The sequence below is a fragment of the Delphinus delphis genome, chromosome 13 (genome assembly GCF_949987515.2).
Source record: "Delphinus delphis chromosome 13, mDelDel1.2, whole genome shotgun sequence".
Classification (NCBI taxonomy): Eukaryota; Metazoa; Chordata; class Mammalia; order Artiodactyla; family Delphinidae; genus Delphinus; species Delphinus delphis.
In genome coordinates this window covers 60,476,522-60,489,398 of record NC_082695.1, presented here as the reverse complement: position 1 = coordinate 60,489,398, position 12,877 = coordinate 60,476,522, and the positions used below count along the sequence as shown (strand labels likewise).

The 12,877-nt window shown below is 42.3% G+C and overlaps 1 protein-coding gene across 1 annotated transcript; it reads left to right on the top strand.

Moving 5' to 3' along the window:
• The first annotated feature begins 3,535 nt into the window (after positions 1–3,535).
• On the top strand, positions 3,536–4,773 carry LOC132436622 (vacuolar protein sorting-associated protein 26C-like). The gene is given in 3 exon segments (XM_060029534.1): positions 3,536–3,837; positions 3,839–3,890; positions 4,318–4,773. Coding segments are annotated over 3 exon segments (810 nt in total).
• Positions 4,774–12,877: the final 8,104 nt, after the last annotated feature.

Sequence of the window (12,877 nt, the reverse complement as noted above, 5' to 3'; positions counted from 1 at the left end):
TCTTGACCAAAACTTACCTCAGAGTATGTCGCTGTCAGACACAGATATGAAGGTGCCTTGCTGGGCATTGGGGGCAGGGATGCTCTTTTCTTGTGGAATAGGACACTGGGCTGACTGAACTGCCTTAGAGCAAAGAGTCCAAGGCACCCAGGAGGGACACAGAGGCTACCAGCTCTGTTGTGTTGGGTTCTGATCTTGGTTTTTGACTGACTCATCTTGGAGTTTGTGTGATCTGACTTCTATTTTCCATGTATTTGAGTAATTTCCAGTGAGTGAGGTTTCCTTAATGTTAGTGTTGACAAATGTAAAACGACTTTTCATATTTTAACTCAAATGATTTAATACTCTTGAAAATTAACACAAAGAGAATTGAGGTATTACTACAACATTGTGTGCATTTAGTAAATATTTGACCAAGCTTAAGTTGTACATATGATGGTTGTTATTGTAATTGTACACAGCACAGCTGGAGCTAGGATGCTGACATTAAGTTACAAAGAATTTTTTTTTTTTTTGGTCTTTTATAGCTCCTGGATAAAGAGCAAGGTATTTGGAGGAATATCCTATTTGCACTTCAGCTGTGAGATAAATGTTGTATTTTCTGGCACTAAAGCATACTGCTAAAGCTTGAACAGTAATAAAGAGATGAATTTAGTGGCAAAGAAAATACTAAACTGGAATTCAGTGAATCTCTGGATTATTGTAAACTCTGGGGATATGAATGAGCCCAATAAATAAATGAAATAAAGAATGTTTGGCAAAAGAGTGAGGAATTAACTTGACAGGGAGATTCGTGTTCTCAATACTTCAGGAAGGAAGGGGACAAGGAGTCAAGAAATAGAAACAAGGTGAGTTAATGTGAGGCAAATTTGGGAAAATATCAAGAAGAGTTTTGCTGGCAACATAGACTGACAAAATGATACCTGATTATTATTTTGTGCTTGTGATGGAAAGCTCTCTAAACAAACACTTTAACTGCATACATAATTGAGCGAAGCTAACATTTAAGGCTGGGATAAGGTTAAAATGTGGACAGCCTGAGGGTACTAACAAGATACTATGTCAGATTCTTGGAAGAACAAATATTTCAGAACAGAAAATGTAAACATCATCCAGAAACTCCTGACTTCCTCTTCTTTCCTCACTGTGTGGATAAACTGGCTTTCAACAAGAAACATAAAAGAACAGGTTGCCTTGTTTGACGTGTGAAGGAAATTATTTAGAACAAATTGAAGGGAAGCCCTCAGTATGAGGTACCATCCTTTGTATGCAAAGAACAACATTCATTGGGACACCCACTTCACTCTTTTTTCAGAATAGTATGATATGGAGCCATCCATTGTCAGACATTCATTGGCTGACTGGGGTTAGGTGTTTAATCTCTGGCGAAATAATCTTTTCTACATACAGTCACTGAACTCATGATTTTGCCTGTCACTCATCAGGTGACAAGGTGAGGAGAAATAAACAACACATCTGTAATATATTGGAGCAGTCTGGCTGCTGAGAGGAGTATAAGGCAAGATATTGCCCTCAAGATCTTAGAAAGGATGACAAAATGATAAATATATCTGAAATGGGCAATGCATGTTAATTATTAACCGATACTAATTCCAACACTGTGCCAGGCACTGAAGTTACAAATCAGGTAAACTCATTTCTTCCTGCTGCCTAGAATCTACTGGAGAGTACAATGAAGAACCTGAAAATTCATGGTAATGTGGGAAAAAAACACAAGTTTGTGCTTTGGAATCAGGCTCACCTGGGGCTGATTCCCTGTTCCTCTATGGTTTTGAAGCTGGCCAAGAGATTTAACCTTCTCTAGCCTTGTTCATCTCATCTCTTCACTTGAGTGTGTGTGTTTGAAAATCAAAGATGATCCTATGAAGTGTTTAAAAAAGTGTCCAACACAAAGTGGATCCTCAGAAAGGATAAGCAAGGTAAGGTTTCAGGTATGTATGAAAACACTCCAGTGGTGGGGACTCCACAGAGGTGGTGGACCTCTTCCTTCATCTCGTGTGACAGTTAGAATATGGATAGGTGTGATGGCAGCATGTTTGTTTCTCTGCAGTATTCCAGACCCATTCTTTTCACACATGGGCTATTTAGGAAGGAAACGTACTTCGTTTAGGTTGAATAGGCTTTGCCAATAATGAGAGAGAAGAACTTCTCAGAATGGAACTCAAGATTGGTGGGCTATGAAGAAGTGCAATGGGAAAAGAAAAGCCTAGTAAGTGTCACTGGAAACATGCCAGTGGGAAGGGACAGGATGTCTAGCCCTTTGGGCTTCCTCAACAGGAATTACATGCATTAATCTCCCCAAAGCTTCTAGGAGCATCATTAAAGAAAGGAAAAGGAGGAGTAAAAAGAAATTTTATCTCACAAATTTATTGGTCCTAAGCCCTACTATCATTATTATTAATAGAAATAATAATTATAACAATATAACTTTGAATAGCCATCATTTTATCCCTTTAAAGCATTTTCACTCTCTGGATTGCTCTGGTTTCTCACAGATCTCTGTTGAGGTGGAACTGAATAGAACTCTCTGCCACCCCCACCACCCCTCACCAAATACAAATGTTCCTCCAGGTCCTCTGCCTCTTGTTTGTAGAAAAGCTGAAGTCTCCCAGGCGTCCCAAAATAGCAGGTTCAAGCAGTTAATGATTAAGACAATAAAGTCACAGATTCAGTATCTGATGCACATTTCTGAGTATTTTATGGGTACTATAATGGGCACCAGATGGGAAAAGCTAACTTCATGATGACCAGACTGCAACCATGACATAAGCTGTGCCATCTTGAGCAGTACTGAATATATGGCTAGCACAATTCCAAGAACTGGCCTTAAGAGAATGGGATTAACACTATTGCTCATAATAATCTACATTATTTGTGGGCATCAAAATAATTGTAGCTTGTTCTGCCCTTATATGTAAATGAGCAACTAAAGCTGTCAGCAGAGAGATGCTTCAAACCCATGTCGATAATGTTCACTATAAGACCTCAATGCCCTTTCTCAGCATGAAGTTACAGAAGGTGGACCTTTGTCCCTAATCCCATAGAAATGAATTGATGTCTGACAGGGGCCTGGGGGGGGTGCAGTTGTAAGCAATTCTTTTCAGGAAGCCGTCCTCAGCAGAAAATCTCGTTTCTTGTTAATTTAGCAAAGCTACATTTTAACTCACTTTTTTTTTTTTAACATCTTTATTGGGGTATAATTACTTTACAATGTTAACTCACTTTTAAATCAGACGCCCGCATGCTCTACTCATTTCTGGCCCTAGCATACTTTTTAAATCTTTTGATCAAACAATATCTTGCCTAACCTGTTGGTTATTTCCATAGATTAAAGAAGTAGAAATGAAGAGTAAGTAATTAACAGATGACCAGATCTCTTCCTTAGCTTCCCCTTCAGTAATCTGGCAAACAAACTGTGTGATAAAAGTGGTGAACAAGATAGCATCTACGGGGTGCCCTCCTTTCCCTTGGGTCACGTGTGGCTGGAAGTGTTTCCCGAAACGGAGTATTCGAGATGGGGACCGCCCTGGACATTAAGGTTAAAAGAGCGAACAAGGTTTATCACACCAGGGAAATGCTCTCTGGGGTGGTGGTCGTATCTGGGAAGGATTCGGTCCAGCACCAGGGAGTCTCCTTGACAGTGGAAGGGGCCGTGAACCTCCAACTCAGCGCCAAGAGTGTGGGTGTGTTTGAAGCATTCTATAATTCTGTTAAGCCCATCCAGATTATCAACAGTACCATCGAAATGGAGAAACCAGGAAAATTTCCCAGTGGCAAAACAGAAATTCCTTTTGAATTTCCTCTGCACGTGAAGGGTAAGAGTTCTGTATGAGACTTATCACAGCGTGTTTGTCAACATTCAGGTTAAGGTATGAAGAGCTCATTTTGAGATGCCCTGGGGGCCTGAGCTCCAGGACTCTGAGCACTGTCACTAGCATCTCTTCTCTTCCCCATGTGGGGCACAGCTCTGCCCTTGCCCTGGCACCCAGTGCAGTGCTGCCCATGCAGAGAACCCAGCGAGTGAGAGCGAGTTGGGGGCTGACCCACATCTCCCAGGTTGGCCTGTGAAGTCTAGATACCGTCCAGGGGTTTGCAGTCCTGCTGCCTGTGTTTTCTCATCCTTACTACAAAACAGCTGCCATTTTACCCAGAGCTGCTGTGTGCCAGGCCTTGGCTTATCACACGTTACCTTGTCGGGTCCTCACTAAGTATACCCTGTGCTGTGACATGAGGCGGTCCCTGCTGGCCAAGGACTTGACTAAGACCTGTGAATTCATCATTCACTCTGCTCCTTAGAAGGGGAAACTGACTCCGAGTCCCGTGGACTTCACTGTCACACCTGAAACCTTACAGAATGTCAAAGAGAGAGCCTTGCTCCCCAAATTTCTCATCAGAGGACATCTCAACTCAACCAGCTGTGTTATCACACACCCACTAACGGGAGAGCTGGTGGTGGAGAGCTCGGAGGCCACCATCAAAAGCATCGAGCTGCAGCTGGTGCACGTGGAGACCTGTGGCTGTGCAGAAGGGTACGCCCGCGATGCCACAGAAATTCAGAACATTCAGATAGCCAATTGGGACGTGTGTCGGGGCCTCTCTGTCCCCATATACATGGTCTTCCCCCAGCTCTTCACCTGTCCGACACTGGAGACCACCAACTTCAAAGTGGAGTTCGAGGTTAACATTGTTGTGCTGCTTCACCCTGAGCACCTCATCACAGAGAACTTCCCGCTGAAGCTCTGCAGGATGTAGGCAGGAACAGGTGGAAATGCAGCCGTGCGGACCTACGGGAGCTGAAGCCGGCAGCCCCGAACTTGCTTTCTTGATGGTTCTGTATCAGAAATGAGTCTGACCCTTCTTCCTCATTCCCTCGAGGCCCCTCTAGTCAGAACTATCCTTTGAAATTCATCAGGATTTCTTCATGGCGTTGGCAAGATTGTTTCCCAGAGAGTAAATTTCCTGTGACTCCTGACTAACCTGCTCCTTTTTAAGTTCAGAGCACAGTTATAAAAGAGTCTGAATTTTGCTGGAAAGTGAGGTCAGGGACAAAGGAAACCTCCTGTCTGGCCGACGGTTGTGGCCAGGGCTCCCGACAGCTCCCCGACTGCGCAGGGTGGCGACAGGCGTGCTGGTTGCCAATGACTTTGGCGGACACCCGCCAAGGAGGGTGCTGTGGTGCCCGCTGCAGATGCGCAGCGTGTTTCCCACTCTGTTCTCTTTTATAACATTTGTCGTGATAACTTCAGAACTTTTGGGGACCTGGGGAAAGTGTGCTTTGCCCTCTCAGGAGTGAGGGGATCTGGTGACCACAGCTGGTGCTGGAGTATCTCTGAGTCTCAGGACCTGGTGTGAAGTTGCCTGCTGCCGTCTTCCGAGTCCGTTTAAGTGCGAGGTTCTGTCGGGAACAAAAACACGTGTCCACGCCCGTCATTGTTGGCTGGATTCTGAGTGGCAGGGGACCCGAGCCCAGGCCAGCAGTGAAGACCCCTCTGTGCTGGGCGGGGCCTGGACCTGATGAACTTGGCCCACCTCCATCCCACGTGAGGGACCTGCGTTGGCGGGGTCGGGGGAGGTAGTTTGGCCTGAAGCCATTTTCTCCCTCGCCTCCTGTTGGGAATTGCCGTGTATGGTGGGTCTGTTACAACACATTTCTTCCTTCACATCCGGCTGTTGTTTCTCTGGGTCCACAATTAACCTCAGAAGTAAGCCGCGCACCGTGCACGCTGCCTGGCCTTCCTCTCCTGAGGGAATAATTATTACGTGAAGAGCTGCCAGCAGCCCGGCCGCCTTTATCATTTTATTCAAACTCGAGGGGCCTGGGCGAGAGCCATTTCCTTGCCCTTCTTGGACGGGCACCTCCACCATCAGTTAGTAAGGAAAACTCGGACGTTTGGGTATCTTGGGCAGCAGCAGTCCCACTACTGCCCTGGAGCTGGAGGTGTCCTTTGTCAGGTTCTCCCATTACAGCAGGGGGAAGGGGAGGTGAAGGAAAGAGGCTGTGAACCTAAAACCGTACATTTTTTGGGGAAATGCTCGGTTAGGCAGGGGCACGTTCTGGCTATTGGAGCTCCAACAGAAATGGGGCCTTGCTCTGGTTCTCAGACACATCGTGAGTTCCACAGGAAATGTGGAGAGGTCAATCAGAAATAAAACGTTTAAAAAGGAAACAAACAAAAAAAAGATAGCATCTAAAGAAATGTCACAAGAAGATGACAAGCCTGCATGCAGTGGGAGACAGGTATGAGTCTGATCCCCTAACTCAATGATTAACTGAGATTACTTTCCTTTTCCCTTTAAAAACTTTCATGGTTGAGCAGAATCTTTGGAGTTGATCTTTGGGGACACCGAGTCCACCATCTCTCCAGATTGCTGGCATTCTGATTAAAAGAAACTTTCTACCAACACTTGCCTCTCTCTTGGGTATTGATTTTCAAGTGGTGAGCAGCTGGACCTGAGTTTGGTAACAGAGGAGAAAGGCAACCCAGGAATCATTACTTCCATTTTACAGATGTAGATGCAGGCTGCTGAGTCTCTATTAAAAGATTTTTACCACCTGGTTCCATGTGATCCAGGGAAACACATTTAAGCCTACAGAACCTTATGTTAGAAGATAAGTTCTCTTATCTTCTAACATGGAAATCAAATAATCTCTTAGAATACTTCCGGTTGAAGATCTTATTATCTATTTTAATAGCTGTAATTAACTGCTTCTTAAACAGTCTCCCATGATCCTGCCCTCCTGATATTTACATTCTTCTATAAACTCTTTCCCTGTGTGTGAGCTGGACCTAGTGACTCACTTCTAGCAAATAGAATACACCAGAGGCAATAGGATGCTGTTTCTGAGATTAGGTTATAACTACTGTGACTTCCCTCTTCCTTGTTCTCTCTCTTTGGCTCTTCTCATGTACTTGCTATAATGAAGCAAGTTGCAGAGGCCCACATGGTGAAGCCCTGGGGACAGCATTTGGTCAATAGCCAGTGAGAAACTGAGGCCTTCAGTCTGACAACCCGAAGAGAACTGAATTCTGCCAATGGTACTGTGAGTGAACATGGAAGCAGATTCTCCCCTGGTGGAACCTTCAGATGACTGAGATCCTGACCAACAACTTGCAGCCTTCTGAGATACCCTGACCCAGACCCTTAGCTTCCAACTAAGCCACTCCTGAATTTCTGACCCACACAGGAACTGTGAGATGATAAATGTTGTTTTAAGTCTCTAAGTGTTGAAATAATTTGTTACACAGCAATAGATGATTAAAGTCAAATATCAATGCCAGAACTGATCACAGGATTTCTTTTCCCTGAATTTTTGTTTCAGCATTTTCTAACATATTCATAACGCATTAGTGAAATGAAATGCTCTGTGTGAGAAGGGTTCTATGGTCAAAATACATTTAAGAAATGTTTCACAGTCGATCTTTCCCTTGCAAATACATAATGTATATTGTATATTAAAGATTCAGTGGTAAAGAAAGGTAATTTTGTTAAAGCCAGCTTTCTTAAACTTTTTGACCACATAACACTATTAACATGAAGCACCTATTAATAAATATTCCAAGGAAGATATACATTATAGAGCACAATGAACACACTTTAGGAAACACTGACAGGGCTATTTTATTACCTTCTGAACATCTTTCTGAGAGCTGTCCCTACAACCAAGAAAATGAAGCAGAATGGAAAAATCTGTGGTGTGTACAGTTTGTGTACTATCAGGAGAAAAATACACCTGGAGGTACTTCTGGCAGTATGAATATGAATACTTTTTATTCCCTTCTCTCTACCTTTCTATGTTTCCCATAGTGGACATATATTACTATTTATATATGACAAATTTTATACAGTAGGCTTAGTAACATTCTTCTCCCCATCTTGTTTTGGTAAGCTTTGAGACTGCGCTTTTATGTATGCACATGTGTATACAAGGGGGTGGAGGCACTGGGGTGAGGCATAAGGCCGAGATAACTCTGGCTGCATGTATTACCCCTGTCTACATGGGTGGATGCCTGATTACCTACTCTGGATGAGTTTCAAGCTCTCCTACAGGTTACGCTTTGCACCTGCCCAGAGAACCTATGAATGGCATAGCTGTACTGCTGACATTTCTTTATGGGAGGCTGGTCAGTAGGTCTGACCCTCTCTGCCAGAGCTGAGTTGTTACACCGTTGTGTTTATGGGGTCCCCCAGGCCTGAAATAGATCCCTGCTCTTCTTCCTCCTTGCTGCAGCAAGAAAGACATTGCTATATATGTCCCAAATTTTGGGGCCAAAGAGAAGAAGGGAAAGGTGAGGAATGAAGTTGTTTCCCTGCCCAAGTGCAAAATGCAGCCCTTCAGGAGAGATTCTAGACTGTGGGGAAACAAGTTATGGCAAAGTTGTGTGGCCAGGTACAACAGCAGGGGCCTGGAGTGTTTCTTCTGGGGTGAGCATTCCGAGGGTAGGTTAGAGGAGCTTCTGCGACTATAGAGGCATGATCTGGACCACTATTGAGCAAGAATTGGGATTACAAGCCAGTGAATGTGAAGCCAAGCTTTGACCACAGGACAGTTAGTCTCAAGAGCTTTCTGCCTTCCTGTTCACACTTGCTCCCCTACTCTCACGCTGCCAACCACTACTGAACTGCCTTGCACCCTTCTTCATTTTTAAAAAAAATTAATTAATTTATTTTTTCAGGTTTTTTTTAACATCTTTATTGGAGTATAATTGCTTTACAATGGTGTGTTAGCTTCTGCTTCATAACAAAGTGAATCAGTTGTACATATACATATATCCCCATATCTCTTCCCTCTTGCGTCTCCCTCCCTCTCACCCTCCATAACCCACCCCTCTAGGTGGTCACAAAGCACCGAGCTGATCTCCCTGTGCTATGGGGCTCCTTCCCACTAGCTTTCTATTTTACATTTGGTAGTGTATATATGTCCATGCCACTCTTTCACTTCGTCCCAGCTTACCCTTCCCCCTCCCTATGTCCTCAAGTCCATTCTCTAGTAGGTCTGTGTCCTTATTCCCGTCTTGCCCCTAGGTTCTTCATGAGCATTTTTTTGTTTTGTGTTTTGTTCTTAGATTCCATATATATGTGTTAGCATACGGTATTTGTTTTTCTCTTTCTAACTTACTTCACTCTGTATGACAGACTCTAGGTCCATCCACCTCACTACAAATAACTCAGTTTCATTTCTTTTTATGGCTGAGTAATATTTCATTGTATATATGTGCCAAATCTTCTTTATCCATTCATCTGTCAATGGACACTTAGGTTGCTTCCATGTCCTGGCTATTGTAAATAGAGCTGCAATGAACAATATGGTACATGACACTTTTTGAGTTATGGTTTTCTCAGGGTATATGACCAGTAGTGGGATTGCTGGGTCGTATGGTATTTCTAGTTTTAGTTTTTGAAGGAACCTCCATACTGTTCTCCATAGTGGCTGTATCAATTTACATTCCCACCAACAGTGCAAAAGGGTTCCCTTTTCTCCACACCATCTCCAGCATTTATAGTTTGTAGACATTTTTTTTTTTTTTTTTGGCGGTACGCAGGCCTCTCACTGTTGTGGCCTCTCCTGTTGCGGAGCACAGGCTCCGGACGCGCAGGCTCAGTGGCCATGACTCACGGGCCCAGCTGCTCTGTGGCATGTGGGATCTTCCCAGACCGGGGCACGAACCCGTGTCCCCTGCATCGGCAGGCGGACTCTCAACAATTGCGCCACCAGGGAAGCCCTGTTTGTAGATTTTTTGGTGATGGCCATTCTGACTGGTGTGAGATGATATCTCATTGTAGTTTTCATTTGCATTTCTCTAATGATTAATGATGTTGAGCATTCTTTCATGTGTTTGTTGGCAATCTGTATATCTTTGGAGAAATGTCTATTTAGGGCTCTGCCCATTTTTGGATTGGGTTGTTTGTTTTTTTGATATTAAGCTGCATGAGCGTCTTGTAAATTTTGGAGATTAATCCTTTGTCAGTTTCTTCATTTACAAATATTTTCTCCCACTCTGATGGTTCTCTTTTCATCTTGTTTATGGTCTCCTTTGCTGTGCAAAAGCTTTTAAGTTTTATTAGGTCCCATTTGTTTATTTTTGTTTTTTATTTCCATTTCTCTAGGAGGTGGGTCAAAAAGGATCTTGCTGTGATTTATGTCATAGAGTGTTCTGCCTGTGTTTTCCTCTAAGGGTTTGATAGTGTCTGGCCTTACATTTAGGTCTTTAATCCATTTTGAGGTTTTTTTGTGTGTATGGTGTTAGGGAGTTAGGCAGCACCTTTCTTCTTATCCTGAGTTCTTTCATCACTTTAAAGTGTTTTGTATCAATGACCTAATCTAGCATGTGATGAAAGCTGAGGGCTTTTCTTCAGAAAGGTACACCTACATGCATTTAAATGTTTCCTATCACTTCTCAAAGAAACAAGAATAAGGAGTCTGATGTTGAAATGGAAGCTTTGCTTCTACATCCAGAGTTCACAGATCCTGAAAGTTCATCATCAGCTTACTAAGGGTTCATGAGTTCCTGAGTTATAAATTCTACCATAAAGCCCTGCTCCCAGCTGAAGGTTTAGATTGAAAATTGTCTATTGAAGGTGTGGAACAGACATAGCTTCAGATTTCACCTGGGCCCTCTTAATAGAGAAATGGTGGGCTTTAAAATTCAAGACAATTAGTCTTGAGTAGTGCGGTTCCAAGCTTTGAGGTATGCAGTCGGGGAAAGAAGTCTTAGGGGCCCATTTAGCAACCCCCGAATCACAGATTAAACTCCTTGTGTGGATAAACCTGGGTGGCTCTTAGAATATTCAGCCACTTATCTGGAGAACTAATATATGCCTAAGTCCATGGCAAGGAATCTGGAGTCAGACTGAAATTGTGTGGCATTGAGTCTGGAGTCCTTCAGTGGTCCTTTATCTGGAGGATGGAAGTCTTCAGTTACCTTAGTTATTATCATAATGGGGTTCACTGATATCAATATTAAGAGTGAAATTTCTTAGCTTTTACACAATTATTATTTTAGACAAGATGCTTTTCTTTCATAGAAATCATACATCATTAAAAAGAAATCATATATTCCTTGTTGTGCTTAAGGAGTACAAGTCAAATTTCATAGGTGTCTTCCACCAAATATCTCCCATCCCACCTGCAAAATCTCTATTTCTATCATTCTTTGATTTAAATCTTTGAAGGTTGCTAAGAAAAATGCAAATGCTATTGGAGGAGTTTAGCTTCCTACAGCTATTATCATTCAGGAATTTCTTAATCTAGATTAGTTTATTAGATTGACTACAGACAGGGACAGGAGACACAAGTCAAAAAGCTAGGAGGCTGGAAGAAAAAGGACAAGAAAATTCGCAAACCATATCATTTTTCTGAGGTTTTGAAGTGTGGGAGGTTAAGGCTGAAAAGACTTGGGAGGATATCTGAATTTAGTCTAGAGCTCTGCATCAGCAGTGGATGTACATGAGAGAATAGTGCGGAGGTATCCAGTGGAAGTTCTCAGTAAAGGAGGAAGTAGGCTTAAGGGAGAGTTTGGGAAATCAGCTTAGTACTTGTTGTCTCACAGGCATGTCAACGATTCTCCTGGGGCTGGTGATCAGAAGGGGAAGTTTATTCTTATTGCCATTTAAAGATTCTTCTTTGACTTCGGCATTATTGTTTTAATTTTCTGGGTGAAGCTTCAGGCTTGGGGAAGTTTGATGCCTTTGACTACTTGTCATTTTAATTTTTAGTAGTGTCAGAAATGGAAATGAATTAAGGGTGCAGACCATTGTGTATATGTTCTTTTCTGTTTAAATTGCTTTCCTCCCCCCACACCCCTCAAAGAGGTATTTTTTAGATTAAATTTTCCTCAGTTTTATTGAGAAATAATTGATATACATCAGTGTATAAGTTTAAGGTGTGCAGCACGATGGCTTGATTTACATATATTGTAAAATGATTACCACAGTGTACTCAGTTAACATCCATCATTTCATATAGACAATAAAAAGAAAAGGAACAAAAAATTTCTCCCTGTGCTGAGAACTCTTAGGATTTACTCTCTTATATTAACTATAGTCATTATGATGTATGCTACATCCTTAGTACTAATTTGTCTTATAACTGGAAGTTTGTACATTTTGACCACCTTCCTTCAAATTCCCCTCCCCCTAAACCCCTGCCTCTGGTAACCACAAAACCGATCTCTTTATCTATGAGCTTGGTTGCTTCTTATTTTTTTTTGTTTTAGATTCCACATATAAGTGAGATCATACAGTATTTGTCTTCCTCTGTCTGACTTATTTCACTTAGCATATAATGCCCTCAGGGTCCATCCATGTTGTTGCAAATGGTAGAATTTCCTTCTTGTTGTTGTTTTTTTTAATGGCTGAATAGTTTTCCATTGTGAAATTATACCACATTTTCTTCATCCAGTCATCCATCAGTAGACACTTAGCTGTTTCTGTGTTTTAGCTATTGTAAATAATGCTGCTATGAACGAGGGAGTGCAGCTATTTTTTCAAGTTAGTGTTTTTATTTCCTTAGGATATATTCCCAGAAGTGAAATTGCTGGATTATACGGTAGTTCTATTTTTAGATTTTTGAGGAACTTCCATACTGTTTTCCACAGTGGCTGTACCAATTTACAATCCCACCAACAGTGCACAAGGGCTCCTTTTTTTCCACATTGATGCAAGCATTTGTTATCTCTTGTGATGATGGCCATTCTAACAGGCATGAGGTGATACCTTACTGTGGTTTTAATTTACGTTTCCCTGATGACAGTGATATTGAGCGTATTTTCATGTACATGCTGGCCATTCATACATCTTCTTTGGAAAAATGTCTATTCAAGTCCTTTGCTCATTTTAATTGGATTATTTGTTATTT